Source organism: Pseudophryne corroboree, chromosome 12, assembly GCF_028390025.1.
Source record: "Pseudophryne corroboree isolate aPseCor3 chromosome 12, aPseCor3.hap2, whole genome shotgun sequence".
NCBI classification, from domain to species: Eukaryota; Metazoa; Chordata; class Amphibia; order Anura; family Myobatrachidae; genus Pseudophryne; species Pseudophryne corroboree.
Window position 1 is genome coordinate 159858252 of NC_086455.1, and position 19723 is coordinate 159877974.

General features: G+C 46.1%; 1 protein-coding gene across 10 annotated transcripts in view; it reads left to right on the top strand.

Moving 5' to 3' along the window:
- LOC134981122 (oocyte zinc finger protein XlCOF7.1-like) overlaps nucleotides 1-19723 on the top strand; it is a 121043-nt gene that overhangs the window by 36001 nt on the left and 65319 nt on the right. For 5 of the 10 annotated variants that reach the window (XM_063948302.1, XM_063948306.1, XM_063948307.1 and 2 more), the window contains exon 11: nucleotides 1675-1749. In XM_063948302.1, the coding sequence (XP_063804372.1) occupies nucleotides 1675-1749 (75 nt within the window). Of the gene's footprint in view, nucleotides 1-1674; nucleotides 1750-17550; nucleotides 18726-19723 lie in introns of those variants that run through there. The other 5 variants (XM_063948305.1, XM_063948303.1, XM_063948300.1 and 2 more) reach the window with 2 other exon arrangements.

Genomic DNA, 19723 nt, shown 5'->3' on the forward strand with positions numbered 1-19723 from the left:
AATGCGTTTGCACGGCTGCTAAAAACTGCTAGCGAGCGATCAACTCTGAATGACCCCCTATAGCCGAACAAGCTGGGTTTTTTGTTATCACAACAGCCTCAATGGTGGTAAATCCGTTTACAAAGTGGGTGGAGAGACAGATCACGGTTACTGAAGGAGGATGGGGCGTGGCTACAGAGGGTTAGAGCTAGGACGAGAGAACAGGGAGAGGAGGGCCCTGCCTGTCAGTGATTACACCCTCCTCCCTTATACTGTAATCTGTGAGGTGAGCTGGGACAGAGTAGGTGGGAGATCGGAGAGGTAGAGTAATGCCTTATTAGGAGGGCTGATGGGCATAAGCGCCCATGTGTATACTGAGACTGTAAGGAACCATGACACTCTCCTGTACCGGTGATAATCTGCCAGCCAGTGATGCCAGCTCTCTGTGAGGGCGCGGAGCGGTGTTGGCCCCTCGCTGACATTAGGTGACATAGCTGTGGGCCCTCATGGCAATCTTCCTGATCTAAGTGATACCTGGTATTAACCCATCCAGTTACACCTACTCTTCATCATATACCCAGAGGGCCTGAGTCCTGGGACAGTCCCCAGGCAGCCCCATTGTGGCTGGTATCTGTTTCCTCAGTGACTGTATTGGGGGAGAGGTGACCGGTACCTACAGGCTGCCAGCGTTAGCTTTTACACTGTAAACGGAAGAACCTATTTCTCAGGCAGTCATTTTACCTGTCACTAGATTGTGTTTGGAGCTATTTCTACATTAGTAGTAAGGTGGTAAGTGTCTGAGGGTCTGTGCACCTAGATCTGTGACCTGAGGAGCCCATGGCAGCAGTTACACTACAAGTAAAGGCCGGTGCCTAGTGTTGTCTCCAGTACAGACTTTCTGCTCATGGAAATAGGGAGATAAAGATGGCACCTAGGTCTGTCACACAGTCTGCGCAGTGTGTCTCTCAGCGCTGTAGTGAGGTTACTGTAATCGGCACAGACCTCCTCCTACTTCTAGCGGAGCGGTCACCACATTGCTGTAACACCCAGGAGCCAGACCACTCCCCCCCCCCACAGTATATGACCGCTTGTATAGGAAACGCAGACTTGTGATGCCCTTATCTTGAACACACTAAGGGCAGGGAGTGAAGGGGTGGGTCCATATCAACCCCCCCCCCCCTCCCCACACCCCTTTTTGGAGGGGAGATTGAATATTCCGCATTTGCAGCATATCCCAGATATACCCCTCTACTTGCCGCACAGGACATGACCGAGAAAATTGCAGGAAAAAAAAAATGTCCGATAAAATAGCGGCTGTCCAAATATAAAACCATAAAAAATCACAAGCCCAGTTTTCCATGGTTCTATGTGGAACGGGCGACTATACTGCTGGGGCTGCTTTACTTCCTCTGATAAAATCTGATCGCTGGGATCTTCGTCGCCATAGTGATCAGTAATTGTGAGAAATAACATTGTTCTGAAATAATACTGCAATTTGAATAATGCCTCCATTCATCCATATACTCTAGTGGTGCAAGGAAGAGTAAGTATGTGAGTGAGGCCAACTGCCACGCGTGGCCGGATATTCCTCCTGTAACTGTCAGTGTGACACATGGAAATAATGACTACTACACAGAGACACTGGCCCCTTCTGTCTCTGTCTGTGTATCACTGTCTGGTTATTGTCATACACAGGAACGGAGGGTGGTGTAGAGCTGGATGCTGGTGATCACCAAGGGCTGCAGGAATTCTTCCCAGAGTCCAGTGCAGGTCAGTGATGCTCGCTCTTCTATAATGTGACTTGTACCAGACTGACATCTATCACATTGCCGGACAGAATGGAAGACCATAGATTGTGCATGAGAAGGATCAGGCTGCGCCTCTGGTCACATATAATGATGAGAGGCCGATATTCCGGCTGTAGGGGGCAGAATGTGAGGTGCAAGGGCTGATACACACATGGCTATAGGTGACCTTACAGCAGAGGCTGTCGCACTTCTCCACAGCATCACTCAGCTGACAGATACGTTTATGTGCAGTCTCCAGGTCATCCCTAGGACAGCACCCACAAAGAGGTATTGTCATGCCCGCCTATGGACAGGAATTCCCCACCAGCCCCATATCGGGTACGGAGAACAGGAAGTGGGTGGGGTGGGGGGTACATTCGGACATGTAGTAAATTGCACCCTTATCACAGGTGGTGTTTGTTTGGACTCCTGATACTATTTGATCTCCTAAAGGGAGGCAGACCTTCCTGCAGTACTGTATGACACTACAAGGACCCTTAGGACTCCTCACCAGACTATATCTCTCCTTCCAGGATCCCTCCAGCACAGCACTTTCTGTGCCCAGTCTCTCTCATTTATTAGTTGTGATGTGTAAGTCGTATACGGCCCTCCCCCCTCACCCGCATCCCCTTACTGACAGGGTTGGGGTCTGTTCCTGTACAAAAGTGGATGTGACAGCGTCTTTGTGGCTACTCTCCTGGAAAATGAGTTACTGGTGCATCTGTTGTTTCCACCTTCAGATTGCTTTATTCTGTTGGCTTCTACGCACCCTCTTGCAACTTCTGCATGACCAACATTTTTATTTCTGTTGTGCTGGGCTGTCTAGATAATGTTATATTCAATGCAGAAACCACCGTAGAGCCGTGTTGTGTTCAGGGGTAAAATCTCTGAAAGAAGCTAGAAAGGAATAATAGTAATAATCGTCATTATCATCCTTTATATGGCACCACCAGGGGTCTGCAGCGCTGTATAAGGTACACAGATAGGTATGAACGCAACAAGAAAGAAGTGTATTACAGTACAGAGCATTGCAGGACATAGACATAGTGTAAACATTGCTGCAGCAGCAGCGGGGCGGAGATGATGGTAACAGGGAGAGAAGGAAGAGCACACAAGGGAAAGTTGCAGACTGGCTTGTACAAGACGTCTGAGGGTGCAAAAAAACCAAACCCTTTTCATCAGAGCTATTGTACTGCAGAATAAATTTCTATGAGACATCCCATCTATAAGTGTGGTACAGACATGTCTTATGACACGCAGGTTGGGTTACCCGTGCCTCACACCTCAATATCACAGCTGTTATCAGGGCAATTGGCCTCATATCCGTAGCAATAATCCACCGCAATCCCTGATAATTTTCCTTGCAGACTCAATAGGATCATTTTCTGGTATGTCTGTAACTACAGTGGAGAAATTACCCCTGGCGCAGTCTTCTGCCTAAATTATCCCTCGCCCAGTGATCTGACCAGTAATCCCGAGGGCCTGACAGCCAGCTGATGCCCAGTTTGCCCACATATCTGTGTAGTCAGACTGAGGGTAGTGGTAAAGGTTGGAACATGAATACTGTTAGGACAGATGGGTATACTGTAGGAGAGGTCTGTGCAGGAGCTTGTGGCTAATGGAATAGTGACAGCGCGTGCAGGGAGACGCCACTTACCAGCAAGCTCTTGAATTGGGTGTTGCACAGATGCCCCCCGCCTTAGTTACCCGGTTCAGTGTTATATAGGTAATCTCAGAGTGGCTGAGACACGGTCACATTGCCTGGGGTGCTTGGGGTCTAATAGCTGGAGGTTTTCTTCCTCTGGTTAGGGGAGCACAGGTATCCTATGGTTGCTGCAGGTTACACTTGATGTATTGCACATTATTTACTAAGCCTCCACGGGGACTTACTGATAGTATACAGATTATTCCCTGCAACCTGTGCGATATTGGCTTTCATATGACCAACTATACTGTCAAAGCTTGTACACCTGTGTATAAAGTATAAACCTGTAACATAATTGTCACATTGTCCTATAACCCATTCTTATACACAGGGACTGAACATACAGTCATACAATGTACGCTAATAAATAATGGATCAATAGCAGCTTTGGGTGTTTTGACCTAGTCTAATATGAAATTGAAATATCCCATGTCTTATAAGCGGCGTTTATTTTCACTCCTTTTTTTTTTCTTCAAATATTCGGTAATTCACAAGTTATGTAACATCTTGCTTTTCTGTTTCCTCCATATTTACTCTGACGTTAGGAAGTGTGTTGTAACCTGTGAGTGATCATGTTTAGGCTCCAGTGGCCAGACCTGACATTATCATGTGTGTTATATACCTGTGAATCATCCTGTATAAGCTCCGGTGCAACACTGCCTCTAGGGGCCATATCTGACGTTAGCAAGTGTGCTATATACCCGAGTGTTACTGTATAGACTCTGGTGCAACACTGCCTCTAGTGGCCAGATCTGACGTTAGCAAGTGTGCTATATACCTGAGTGTTACTGTATAGACTCTGGTGCAACACTGCCTCTAGTGGCCAGATCTGACGTTAGCAAGTGTGCTATATACCTGTGAGTGATCCTGTATAGGCTCCGGTGCAACACTGCCTCTAGTGGCCAGATCTGGCGTTAGCAAATGTGTTCTATACCTGTGAGTGATCCTGTATAGGCTCCGGTGCAACACTGCCTCTAGTAGTCAAGAGTATTGTGGTGATATGCCGGCCAGCCTTTATCAGGCAGTACATTGTTATACAGCTCCGCTCTCACATATATCATTGCCTTGGTTAAAAGCTAACTTGCTTTATATCTTGCACTTTACGAAACAAGAAGTATGCCCTTTGTTCCTTTCTGTCTCTGCTATAAACGCTGATGCACATGTTACCACTGGTCCTTGATATATGCCACTAATCGTGCTCTGCAAACCAGTGTGCTGCAGTGGGAACCTGGGAGCACCAGCAGCTGCTGCAGTGGAAGATCACACAGGTCATGGTGCTGTATCACTATGCGGTCCGGCAGAGTTGTACCCGTCTCCTAGTAACAAGACGCTGTGTGCTGGCAGATGGACGCTGAACAATGGAGGATTCCAAAAACATTACCTGGCTCTCAACAGAACAATACAAGATGATGATCCGCCATTCTGGGTAGTGCCAGTGTACAGTTACTGCCGGATGTTGGGCATAGTGGTTGGAACGTGTGCTATGCCAACACTGCATCTTGCCATTTGTTTCATTTAGATTGTAAGCTCTTGGGAGCAGGGACATCAATGAAAATGGGTTTTCTTTTGTCATGTGTAACTCCCCTCTTGCATTATGTGCTTTATAATGTAACAGGACCATGTGTCTGCTGTGTGGCAGAATGTATATTGATACATGCATAGAGGATGATACCTCCGTCTGCAGAGGTGTCTCCAGGAACATGGCCGCCGTCTCCCCTGTCACCATATCACAGTCCATACAATATTTCATTATCACTGTGTCTATTGTTACCACCAGTCATCTCGGTCCCTAGCAATATGCTGTATTATATGTGGGCGCACGTGAGGCTTTGTGCAGGCAGAAAACTGCAGGGAGATCGGGGTGCTTGGCGATTCTACAGTGTCGCCGATCCTGTGGCTGTTTTCCCACTGATTGTTCAGATGAACGTCCTCCCAGGAGTCGCTATTTCCCTGTCTGAGCTGTTGTGCATCTTGCCTACGTGTATAAGTATTACAGTATAGGTTCTGTCAGCGCCTCATCTCTCCGGGTGATGTAAAATACACATTTGGGAGTTTGACATTTTCCACACAAAAAAAATGGATTTCTAGCGGGATTTGTAGAAAGTCGCAGACTGGCGACTGCCAAGAGAATCATTCGCGCCAGGATGCACCTCTTAATCAGGCCGATAATGTCTCTGAAACATACTGTCACCCCATGTGTAACATTGCAGATACCGGATACCTTGTCGCTAGCTTCCCAGGTCCTGCATTGGTCAGATCTGGACACTGCGGGGTAAATTTACTAAGATGGGAGTTCTATTTGAGATGGGATGTCGCCCATAGCAACCAGTCAGATTCCAGGTATTATCTTCTAGAAGGTGCTAGGTAAATGAGAATTAGAATCTGATTGGTTGCTATGGGCAACATCCCATCTTAAATAGAACTCCCATCTTAGTAAATTTACCCCTGCAACTCTAGTGCCCTGACTCATTGGGCGCACTCCCTGCCTGACAGGAGACTGACCACTGTTCATTGGTTACGCTTCCTGGCTGATGGGACACTGACCACTGCTCATTGGGCGCGCTCCCTGGCTGACGGGAGATTGATCACTGCTCATTGGGCGCGCTCCCTAGCTGACTGGAGACTGACCACTGCTCATCGGGTGCACTAGACAGGAAACTGTTAAATGCTTAATATAATGAGGTTTCCACACTGAAAGAATCTGCTGATTAGTACATCTTTACTCAGTTGGTTATTCCTATTTATAGCATGTTTACAAGGGATATGTTTTTAGGAAAATATGTTTTATGCTTGTAAATGTGTACATACATGTAATTGTATACCTTGTAGTCTGTGTACAGCTACGAGTCGTGACGCTAATATCTTGCGATTGGTTCAATGCAAAAATGTCTCCTCTTAGGTGTTAAATCTTAATTTTTATATGTTTAAAGGCCCAGGGTGTTCCTTTGTTAAGGTGCACTTTGATTTTTCTTTTTATTGAAGCAAAAAGTTTGTGCAAAATCCAGACAGGCACCGATATAGAATATCGCATGGAGAATTCTGCTCGATCAGAGAATGCAACAAAATCGTCATACAAAATCCATTAGGATGTGCCGTAAAAAGAAAGTATCACATAACACAATAGGCTCAATAATCAAACCGCTTTAGAGCATGGTGCATAAGAAATTTAGGAAGAAGTGCAGAATACAGTATGCAAGTATAGTGCCAATGAGGAATGCTGGACCCAAAGTCAGATACAAGGGTTCACAGGGAAATCACCCCCCACGCTCACCCTCCAACCAAAATTATGGAGGGATCACAATAAAGGGTTTTCTACCCACTCCATAAGAAAAATGAAGTAAAGTTTGTCTCTATATAATTGAAAGTTAACAGGAGTGCATTGTATCCGTTGTTTTAGTATGGTCTTCTTTGCCGCCGCCACAATTATCACTAATAGCAACTTTCTGCTATCTTTGGTAAGTCACTGCCCACTAGGGAAGATACCCGAAACGGCCCACTCCAATATGAATGGAACATAATTGACTAAATGAGCTCCAGCCTATCATCTTCCCGCTGCCAGAGTCCCTGGACACTCCTATAAACAATGGAAAAGATCTGCTTCCTCGCGATCACATCTAGGGCAATTGTGGGAACTTGTGTGTCCCATTGTAAACTGTATATGAGGGGACAAATAGGTCTTGTGATACACATTTAGAAATAAGTAGATGAACTAGAGGTTAGTAGTGAGCATAATCTAGTCCAAGAACTAAATCAGAGATGGTGAGAGTGTGAAAGTGTGTCAGCCATCGTCAGCTATGCCTACTGCTTGGGGAAAATCTATCGTGAGAAGATCTAGGAGTTGGGGGCCCTTGTAAGATTGTGGAATCCACATAAATCTGTGATTGTTTCTTCGATGCTTGTTCTCAAGATCATCTGTTCTTCTGTGAACTGAATTGTGGTAGTGTGGGAAAAAGTTCTAAATGACCGTAACTCTATCCTCCATGCCACTAACCCTCGTTTCCAGGGTAGACTGGCAGCATGAGCGTCTGTTCTAGTGAGAGCTGCCTTTTATTTTCATTTCTGTCCTTTCCAGATACTTACAAAATTGAGTCATCAACACCATGGAGACGGCTTCCGTCACTATAATTATTCTTATTTTGTTAATTGGTAGGAAGGATATGGGGATAAGCCCGACGGCTCCATAGTATTCCGCCTTTCTCGGGAGGGGGCAGAAGGAGCTGTTTTACCAGATTGCCATTTGGATTTGGCCATGTCCTTAGATCAGGCATTCCCAACCACGGTCCTCAAGGCACACTAACAGTGTATGTTTTAGTGATATCCAAGCTTCAGCACAGGTGACTTGACTTAATTAGTAGCTCAGTTATTTTGATTTAACCATCTGTGCTGCAGCCTGGATATCACTAAAACCTGCACTGTTGGTGTGCCTTGAGGACCGTGGTTGGGAATGCCTGCCTTAGATGAAGTGCATTTGAAGATTTAGGGAAGGAGGCCTTAGCAAGGTATCGTTCCATACCTTGGTGGCTGGCAAGCCTAAGTAGGTTTTGCTACAAAAGATATATGGTTACTGGTGATATAGGGTTAATAATGAACACCACTAATTATTATGTGTAAAGGTTACAATTAATCATCAGAGCAATATCCCTCAATTACAGATTAATGTCACATGTTATCACAAACAAAAGTAGCAGTAACGACCCTACTCCTACATCAAAGTATGACAGAAAAGGGTAGTATAACCCAGTGGAGAAGAATGACTTATGAACTAGTGCAAAATAATAGTATGGAACATAAAACTGTTACTGGTTGCGCCCAAATTCTGTAATGAGGGGTATAAAGAGGTAAATTACACCCAAATTTCTGTAATGAGGGGTATAAAGAGGTAGGGTAAGGTAAACCCAAGCAGAAAATTGAACATGTGACGGAGCAAACCGAAAAACTGAAGTATTTGCACACACAGTAACCTTATTATTGCACAGATATTCGTATCTGGGTGACAATACAGTATAAAGGTATTGCATTGTTTGCGTTTAATGCGGTATGAGTATGTAAACTGTAACGTCCAAGATCATACGAGCAAAGTCAGTTACTTGGTGACTTCTCGTTCTCTTCCAACCACACACGGGTGTTACTGAGCGACATTACACAGTGACACAGACTCTAGTTTCCTCCCAAAATCCAAAAATATACTGGTAGGTTAATTGACTCCCAACAAAAGTAACCCTAGTGTGTAAGGGGTGGTATTCATGTGACCGGCGGTCGGGAGACCGACAGTCACATGACCTCCTCCACCATCCCGACCCCTCACTATCCCGATGGTCGGCATGCCGACCAACAGGGACTATTTCCACTCATGGGTGTCCACGACACCCATAGAGTGAAAATAGAACCCGTGGCGAGCGCAGCGAGCCCGCAAGGGGCTTGCTGCACTCGCCCCTCCCCGCCGGGATCCCGGCATCGGTATGCTGCCAGGATCCCGGCGTCGGTAAGCTGACCGGCGGTCTCCTGACCGCCGGTCAGCCATACTACACCCGTGTGTAAGTGTGTACATGTGGTAGGAAATATAGACTGATAGCTCCCACTGGGGCAGGGACGGATGTGAATGGCCAAAATATTCTTTGTAAAGCGCTGCAGAATATCTGTGCGCTATATAAATAACTGGTAATAATAATACCACATATACCCTTAATCCCCAGCAATTTCTCTTTCATCCATCTGGGGGACGCTGCGCCATTACTTGTGGGTTAGAGGTGTGTGGTTGTGGAGTTTGGCACAGAACTATTAAAACCTGACTCCTCCCCCCTCTAACCCCTCCCATCTCCTTCCTGCCTAGCCAGTACCTCAGTTTTAGTTTTGTGCCTGTGGAGTACAGACACAGTTTTTCTTTCTCCTTAGATTTTTTTTTTTTTTTCTCTTTTTCCTTTCTTATTTTTCTATACCTAGTCCCTGTCTACAGGTGACAGGTATAAATGGAACAAGGATGCTGTCAGAAAGGGCCACCATACCTTGGTCACTGGGGCCTTTTTATTCACTAAAACGACAGATCAAAAAGGTACTGGACAGCCACAATCTGTCACTGACAGTATTGGGCTGTCCCTAACTGCTTTTATTATTATTTTATTATTATTATTTTATTTAATATTTATTTATTTGATTTATTTTATTGATTATTAATATTTCACCCCCCCCCGACCCCCTCTCCCCCGGCGCAAGCCCGCCAGCGGGAGCTATGCTGGAGACCTGTATCCCTACACCCGCAGTAGTGTCTGAGGGGCTGTGGGGACGGACGGGGATCCCGGAGAAGCCGCCGCGTAAGTCGCTATACTTAGCAACGCGCGGCAGCCCGAACTTCCGGTTGATCGCGTAGTAACAGGAGTGCAGGGACGGCTTCCCGCCCTGCTCTGCCCGCGCGCGCGTCACTTTGCCTGACGCCATCTTCCGGAGGGGACGCTGTGCAGTACAGGAGAGCCTCTCAGGGGGAGACTTTATTTACAAAACCGCAAGTATAGAGGGGCTATTCATAGGGGGAGATTACAATCAAGCTAATGAGCTAAGGCTGTTTATTACTTGGCAAAGAGAGCCAGCATACTGGGTTACAGTCCCAGAGATCTCTTCAAGCTATAAATTTCTTATTGAAAGGTCACTAGTCACAATTGTATGCTACTTTCTTTAGTACATTCAGAATAGAGAAAATGACTAGTAAACCGGACAAACCTTCAAAGGGAAAAACGGCCTCAGTGGTTTAATTTTCCTGCTCTGTGTGGCTCAAAGCTAGCAAAATGTAGTACTGACGCGGGTACCCTATGTACAGCATGTTCTGGTGCAATTTCAGATTTGCGTCAGTCTAGAGAGACTGAATCTGCTCGGACTCAGGTGGAGCCCTTGAGGGCCCAGAATATGGGCAGGAGTATCACTGATTTAACTCAGTCCTTAAATAAGTTTGTAAATGCGGCCAGCAGTTCGACTGCTACTAAGCGATAGCAGCCGTTACCAGCTATAGCGTTTCCAGGTAAGGAGGCGGACACTCTGTCATCTCCTTTGGAGGAGGGGGAGGTAGATCCTGAATGGGATGAAGTTTCGGCTTGGGAAGTTAGATTGCTAATAGAAGCCATTCGTCAGACTCTTAATATTCAGGACGCGGCGGTGGAGGAGACTCCTTCCCCCTTCTTCAAACGACAGAAGAGACAGGTTACTGCCTTCCCTTCTTATTCTCACTTTGCTGATATTTTAAAAGAACCCTGGCTTAAGCCGGATTCTCGTTTTCAGGCGCCTAAAAAGTTAAAGTTTCTATATCCCTTTACGGAGGAAGATACAAAATTTTGGGAGACGGACCCAAAGGTAGACGCTCCTATTTCACATCTGGCAAAAGCTACGGTGATTCCGTCGGTACAGTCTGTGACCTTAAAAGACACTACCGATAGGAAGATAGAAGCATTACTAAAATCTATGTTTTCTTTATCAGGTGTTTCCCTCCGTCCAGTACTGGCGAGTGCCTGGGTACTTAAGGCCGTGGATGAATGGCTTGCACAGGTGGTATCGGGAATGCAGTCGGACGATCCGTCAGAAGCCATCCAATTAGCAGAGCAGATTTCGGAGGCCCTCACTTATGTGGGTGAGGCCTGGTTGGATTCAGTTGCGCTACAGTCTCGGGTTTCAGCCTTGACAGTATCCGCAAGACGCTCCTTGTGGCTTAGAGTTTGGAATGCTGATTCTGACTCAAAGCAAACCTTGACGGCAGTGCCTTTTGAAGGTGAGTTTCTTTTTGGATCAGAGTTAAAGAAGATTATTTCAGACACTACTGGAGGAAAGAGCCCTTTCCTTCCATCTGCACCTCACAAACCAAAACCTACAAGGTTTCGGTCCTTTCGTACACAGGGCAGAGGTAGTTTCCAATCCTTTCGTGCTTCCTACAGATTTCCAAGACGGGGGTCTTTCAGAGGAAGAGGATCCCAGGCTATTCGCAGGCCGGCCAGTAAGCCTGCCGACAAACCTGAGCCATGACGCCTCAGGTCTCCTGGAGGGATCAAAGAAGGTTGGGGCCCGGTTACTTCAGTTCAAGGATGTGTGGCTCCTATCGAAACCGGATCGGTGGATAATGGGAGTCATATCCAGAGGATATATGTTGGATTTCGAAGAAACAGTCCCAACCCGACTATTTATAACACCTCTCCCAGACGATCCCTCCAGACGTCAAGCTCTCCTTCAGGCAATAACAACCCTCTTACAAAATGGAGTAATCATTCCGGTTCCCTCTCATCAGAGGGGTCGGGGTTTTTACTCAGGTCTTTTTCTCGTAGACAAGCCGGATGGTTCGTTTCGAACCATTCTGAATCTGAAGGCTCTCAACCCGTATCCCTCAACCCAAAAATTCAAGAACATAAAAGACGCTTACTTACATGTCCCGATTTGGGTAGGACATCAATCTCTACTGAGATTTGCAGTGGGCCCGGAGCACTTTCAGTTTCAGGCTCTTCCCTTTGGTCTCTCTACGGCTCCCTGGGTTTTTTACAAAGGTCATAGGTCATGTAGTCGCAGTTCTCCGTTGTCAAGGGGTCAACATCACTCCATATTTGGACGACCTGTTGGTCAAGGCACCATCAGCGGAGATTCTCACTCAGAACCTGCATCTCACGATGGAGACGCTACAATCGTTCGGGTGGATAATCAACTTTCCAAAGTCATCTCTACTTCCTTCTCAGAAGCCAGAAGGTGTTTCTTCCGGCGGACAAGATTCAGGGACTACAGTCCAGAATCCGAACCCTGTTACACTTACCAGTAGTGTCGGTCCTCAGATGTATGCAGGTGTTGGGCAAGATGGTATCCTCTTTCGAGGCAGTTCCATATGCCAGATTTCATGCCCGACCTCTCCAGACTCAGATTCTCAACTGTTGGACTCGGACGGAACCGCGTCTCGAATTACAGTTGATCCGCTTGTCGGTAAAGACTCGTCAGTCTCTTCAATGGTGGCTTCACAGTCGGAATTTGAAAAAGGGTACACCTTTCACGATCTGGTCTTGGATCATGGTCACCATGGATGCAAACCTCAGTGGTTGGGGGGCAGTGTTCCAGACTCCTCACTTCCAGGGACACTGGAGCAATCAGGAGTCAAAATTGCAAATCAACATTCTGGAACTAAGGGCGATTCGGTATGCACTCCTTCACATTCAAACCATGGTACAGGGTCAACCAGTTCGTGTGCAGTTCGACAATGCCACCGCAGTGGCTTACATCAACAAACAGGGAGGAACTCGCAGCTGGTCCGCAATGAGAGAAGTCGCTCAGATCCTCGCGTGGGCGGAACGTTGGGTTCCGGTGATCTCCGCGATCCACATTCCAGGAGGGAAGCAGACTTTTTGAGTCATCACACGATTCATCTGGGAGAATGGGAACTTCATCAGGAGGTGTTCCTCTCTCTAGTGGACCGATGGGGAATGCCAGACATAGACCTGATGGCGTCCCGCCTCAACGCAGAACTTCCTCACTACGGCGCAAGGACTCAGGATCCACAGGCATTCCTGATCGATGCTCTAACTGCTCCATGGCAGTTTCAACTGGGATATGTGTTTCCGCCAATTCCACTGATCCCGCGTCTACTTCAACGCATTCGGTGACAGGGTCTCGCAGTGATTCTAGTGGCTCCAGATTGGCCGCGTCGACAGTGGTACACTCTACTGCGCAAGTATGGTCGTCAGACTCCTTTCGCCTACCTCTGCGACCAGATCTTCTTATTCAAGGACCTTGTCGCCACCCAGATTTACATAGGATGGCTTTGACGGCTTGGCTCTTGAATCCAAGATTTTGAAGGCAAAAGGTCTTTCTCGATCGGTTGTTCAGATGATGATTCGAGCAAGGAAACCGGTGACCTCTGGCATTTACCATAGGATATGGCGTATTTACATTGCAGGGTGCGAAAAACGGAGACTAACTCCGCATTTGTTTAGGCTACCTCGCCTACTCTCTTTCCTTCAGGAGGGTCTCGACAAGGGCCTAAAGCTTTCTTCACTAAAAGGTCAGGTTTCAGATTTATCGGTTCTTTTTCAGAAGAAACTAGCAAATATTCCAGAGGTTCAAACATTCCTGCAGGGAGTACTTCGGATTCAACCACCTTTTGTCCCTCCGGTTCCTCCCTGGGATTTAAACTTGGTCCTTACGACTCTTCAGACCTCTCCATTTGAACCCTTAGAATCGGTTGAACTCCGTTATCTGACACAGAAAGTTGTTTTTCTGTTGGCTATTGCCTCAGCTAGACGAGTATCTGAGTTGGCGGCTCTTTCTTGCAGACCCCCCTTGTTAGTGTTTCATGAGAACCGGGTGGTTCTACGGACTAAGCCTTCTTTCCTTCCAAAGGTTGTTTCAAAATTCCATTTAAATCAGGACATTGTCCTTCCGGCCTTTACTCCGACATCTTCTCCTGGGGAGGACTCTCATTTAGCTCTCCTGGATGTGGTTCGAGCTTTACGTGTCTATTTGTCTCGCACCGAGTCATTCCGGCGTACGGATAACTTGCTGGTTTTGATTGATGCTCCGAAACGAGGTTGGCCGGCCTCCAAAAATACTGTGGCCCGTTGGATAACTTCGGCCGTAAGACAGGCTTACGTGTCTGCTAATGTTTCGGTTCCTGACTCAATTAGGGCTCATTCTACTAGAGCTGTTGGAGCCTCTTGGGGCTGTTCGCGGTGGTGCATCTGTTGAGCAACTGTGCAGGGCGGCAACCTGGTCGTCAATTCATACTTTCACACATACTTTCACCGTTTTCATACTTTTGGTTTGGAGACTGCCGCTGTTGGGCGTCGTATATTAAAGACGGCTATGCCGTCCCCGTCTCCCTCCTCTTATTAGCTTGCTTTGGGAAATCCCACAAGTAATGGCGCAGCGTCCCCCAGATGGATGAAAGAGAAAAGGTGATTTTTGTTACTTACCGTAAAATCTCTTTCTCTGATTCCATCTGGGGGACGCTGCGATCCCTCCCAGATGTTTGTCTGGTTTAACCAGTTAATTTTCTTTGATCTATCTCCTTTGGCTTGGCTAAACGTTAACTGAGGTACTGGCTAGGCAGGAAGGAGATGGGAGGGGTTAGAGGGGGGAGGAGTCAGGTTTTAATAGTTCTGTGCCAAACTCCACAACCACACACCTCTAACCCACAAGTAATGGCGCAGCGTCCCCCAGATGGAATCAGAGAAAGAGATTTTACGGTAAGTAACAAAAATCACCTTTTTCCTTTTCATTTCAAGTGCCTGCAGTTTCCTGTAAGCATGTGCTTCGCTATGATAATCAACAAGTTGCAGGGGTAAACGCTCAGGGCTGCAGGCGTAGATCTCAGGACCAGCTGCTTTTCCCATGGGCAGCTTTACCAGGTTTGCACACAAGTTAGTAGCCCCAAGCATTTTTTTGTGTGTCCCTCAAGGAAAAACTGCAAATATTGTTAACAAATTATGTGATCAGTGTGTACAATATAAAATATACATCACAATATTAGATGGCACTACTGTCTTTGTTGTAAAATTAGTTCCACTAGAGCAATAACAGACATCCACGCGAGCGAATCCGCATGCAAATGCTAGTTAAGTAATATTGCTGTGACCCATCCATCCTCCTTGTCACTCTGTCTGGGAGAGAGTATGCTGAGCGTATGTAGTATCAGGCGTTTTGATAGGATGTAGTGAAGAGGTGGGCTTTGTAAGATTGAAGGTTGAGACCAAAAAAAGGGGAGAAAAGGAGACTCTTGTTTGGGCGCACTCTTTCTTTATATCAGTCAGAATGGTTATTGCTGTATACCCTAAGAAAAACACCTGCGTACAGAACAGTGAAATGTTAGCATCGTTACGGGGATTGGTATCACCTGTAATCACTGATAAATAAGTGAAGATACACAATAGCGCGCACCTGCATGTAAATAAGCGTGAGACATCTAAAGTACATACTGTGGACATCTATGTTTTGACACACGTATTGAATCTCTTGTAATTGGCACTAGCAGCATTGGGAGTCCGGTGTGTGGATCGTCTTCTACAGTGATTGACTCACCAAAGGTCCTATTAATACAACCTTGGTTTGTACTGATCCAAGGCAGACGGCAGTAGTTCTGTCTGTGTCTACTCTCCTATGTGGAATCACAATATATACTGATGGATCAGAACACACTCTCTAATTTTTAGAGCTCTGCGGCTGTTGGATACCAACCTCCTATTATGTGAACTAATAAAAGTTTAAATTTTAATCCTTATATCTATTATCACTTCTGGCTGATATAAAAAAGAGTGCGCCCGAACAAGAGTCTTCTTTTCTCGTTTTTTTGTTTTTTTTTGTTTCATAGTTTTCTGACTCGGGGTGCACCGCCAAGTGGACATATTGAGTAAAAATGTATTCATTGATATAAATTGTCTACTTTTGGTCTTTAAATCTATTGTACTTAAATTATTTAAGCCAGTGCAGAATCACAACCCCTCTCTACATAAAATTGTAGGTTGCAGGAAAGTCAGGCCAAGTGGTGTAGGGAGTCCCATATTTGAGGAGCATGACCTGAATAGGCTCGTGGTGGTTATCCGATAGAGGTGTGGAGCCAACAGGGAAAGGCGGGAAAGTGTGTATTTTATCATAAGATCGCATACCCTTTGAATGTGAGGGTTAGTAGATTGAATTGGATTCTGGAGGTTAATGGGGCCTTAATGTAAAGATTTGCAGTGGATGTGGAAGATCGAAAGAGGGAGAACCGTCTCACCTGGCATTTATGGTGGATTGTAGAAGGTAAAGACCATTGATTTGGTACAACCCTCTCCTCCATGCTGTCTCTGCCTCTTGCACTCCAATAGTAACTTCTAGGTCCGAGTGTACTCCATGTGCTAGAACTCTGTGCAGCTTTCAACTAACGTTTTTGGCGTGGAACAAGTCAATGGTAAAATGTATGTAAGGTACATCCATGGCTCCTCCTCGGGTCACCCAGATGCTTCCATCTACCCATGTTGCTTTGTCAATGTAAAATTAAATGTCACCAGCAATGAAACTGTAATCTGTGGTCTGATAATGATGATATATATAACGGGTATATGGCAGAAAGAGTCCCTTAGATCATGCGTTGATATAGTAATAAATTATTTTCACCATAATGTCCCTTTGATCGTGCCCCTAGTATGTTACATACAATGCGTGCCTAGCGAAATTACACCAGTCTCATTGGGTGTAAGGGTAATGTGTACTCTCTGCATGCAGGGATTAGAAGTTAGGAGGGAGGACCCTTTCATCCCCAGCTGTATCCTATTCCTGTTCTGTTCCAGCAGTGACGGGCGATGAGTTTCACTCCATCCTTCATGCCCAGTAGTTCCCCCAGAGTACTGTTATTATTTGTAGATATCTCCCTGACTGCTACTCCTCCCTGTCTCACTTCTCCGTACACAGTACCTCTTCCCTCTCTGACGTTCTGTTTCCCCAAATTTCCAGGGCAATCTATGTAGCCTGGAGTCAGATAGATCTGTGCATAAGAAACCTCTCCCATTTCCTCCAGGCCCCCAAGCAGCACACGGTTCGCCATAATCCAGCATATGCCGCCATACCGCCGATGTCGCTGGGAGTCACAGCCCAAATGCTATTGCATATCACAGTGCTAGGACTGTGAACAGGGCAGGAGCAGATTCTCCCCACCACTGCCTGGTGCATTGTGTCCTGAGACGCGGTGTATGATGGGAGATATCCCCAGGACAGATTGCGATGCCAGATAATAATGTAACGTGGTCATCCCTCTCTATCTTTCCATCCCCTTCTTGGCGTTTCCATCGCTCATTGGCGTAACAATGGCTCTAACACTAGGGAGAGGACTCTAGTAGTGAATAATGAGAGATGGCTGCTTCCATTCTTCCAGTGTAGGTAGACTGACCGTGTCATCCACTTTTACCAAACAAATTCCGATTGTAGTGTGGGAAGGACAGGTCTAAATTTGAGGGACCAACTCCATATGGTGCTTAATAAGTTGGATAAAGCTGGATGTCTGAGTTGTACGTATGTATAAGTATGTATAATTTATCACACATGATGACGTGACCCATCCGCTGACGTATAGAGGGTTTATTTTAGTACTTCTGTCCCCAACAGGTCCGCACGCCTCCTCACACTATCCTGAGAAGATACATCAGTGCTCGGACTGTCAGCAATGTTTCCCTAATCATTCAGCCCTCGTCACCCATCAGCAAACGCATAGCGCCGGTAATCTGTATAGGTGCCCGGTCTGCGGAGTGCATTTCTGCTCCAGATTGGCTCTTACCGCCCACCAGCGATGTCACACAGACGACAGCCTGTCTCATTACTACAGTGGGAACTCCATCCATCAGAGGTCACGTCTCCTGTCACACGGGAGGGCTCCCACCGCGGAGAAGCCATTTTCATGCCCGGATTGCGGGAGATGCTTTGCCAAAAGGTCTTCCCTTACCGCGCACCAACAGACTCACACCGGGGAGAAACCTTTCCAGTGCACGGAATGCAACAAGTGCTTTGATCAGAGAGCCAACCTGGTCAAACATCAGCGCACTCACACCGGGGAGAAACCGTTTTTCTGCCAGGAATGCGCCAAATGCTTTGCCCAGAAAGGAGACCTTATCAGGCATCAGCGCACTCACACCGGGGAGAGGCCATTTTTCTGCCCAGAATGCAGCAAGAGCTTTGCCCAGAAAGGCGACCTTATCAGGCACCAGCGCACTCACACCGGGGAGAGGCCGTTTGTGTGTTCCCAGTGCGGCCGCTGCTTTTCTGACCGCTCAAATCTTGGTCGACATCGGAGAGTTTCACACCGGCTTAGGTGAATAATCGGCTGGACATGTACATAACGAGGCTTGTTTACAAACTGGAAAATGAAAAGGGGACAGCTTTTCCCGCCAAATGCATTATAAGGAGCAGGGCTACGTTTTATTGGGGTCCTCCATCCTGCGCATGTCCAGTTACAGATTCATCTAAACATGCGCACAGTGAAAACACTTAAATTACTGCTTGTTTCGTGTTATATTGGGTATGACGGTGACATCACATCATATCTGTCTCCGTTACATCTGTGACGTTTGTGTGTATGACTGTAGTGATTCCTTCAGTTCATCCTCTTCCTAGAAAAGAAGAGGAAGAGCTGGAAAAGTCAAGTCCTGATTGGCAAAATTGTACCGTGTGTAAAAGAGAACGGGTGATGTCACACAACTGCATTGCGCTCAATCTGTTGTTGAACATTAAACGTAATGAAACGTTGTAGCTAGTGAGTGAAAATAAAATACATTATTAGGTTACAATTCTTCTCTTCTTTATACATGTCCGCTGCCCTCACACAGTGGTGGCAGCCATTTTGTGGGCAGATGCAGTAACCATGACAATGCAGCCTATCAGCTCTCTAGGAATTGGTGACATCACTGGGACAGGCCACCCATCTTGTTGTCTGGATCAGCAGACATAAGTGTAGCTCATGAACTCACTAGGGAGCAATGATGTCCCTCCATTCCTAGTGATACAATAAGGGGCATGTCCAGGAACATGGGTTCAGCTTTCCCTGTGTGTGTCATTTCCTCTATAACCTGCAGGTGTCAGTGTTGCTATTGCTGCTCATGTAGAGGGTCATCCTGTGTCCAGACACGCTTTGTAGTAACATAATAAAGAGGATAAACATAAGATATGCCCATCATTATGTATGTTTCCCTGATCAGATAGAACAGCACATTGCATACTATTTTGTTTGATTTAATGTGTGACCTGATTATTATTATTATTATTTTTTTTTTTTGTTCCGCTTCCGAATTTCTATTTAATCTGCACTGATGAATAGGTTTCTTTTTTTATACGAAAATTATGTTGGCCATGGATGTACCGTGTAACCTGTGACCTGGCACTGGCAGCCCCTCCCCCATCAACATGTAACCAATGTGATATACAGTTGTGCTCATAAGTTTACATACCCTAGCAGAATTTGTGATTTTCTGGCCATTTGACAGAAAATATGAATGTTAACTCACAAACTTTTCTTTCAATCATGGTTAGTGGTTGGGTGAAGCCATTTATTGTCAAACAACTGTGTTTACTCTTTTTAAATCATAATGACAACAGAAACTACCCAAATGACCCCGATCAAAAGTTTACATACCCTGGAGATTTTGGCCTGATAACAAGCACACAAGTTTACACAAACGGGTTTGAATGGCTACTAAAGGTAACCATCCTCACTTGTGATCTGTTTGCTTGTAATCTGTGTGTGTATAAAAGGTCAGTGAGTTTCTGGACTCCTGAAAGACCCTTGCAT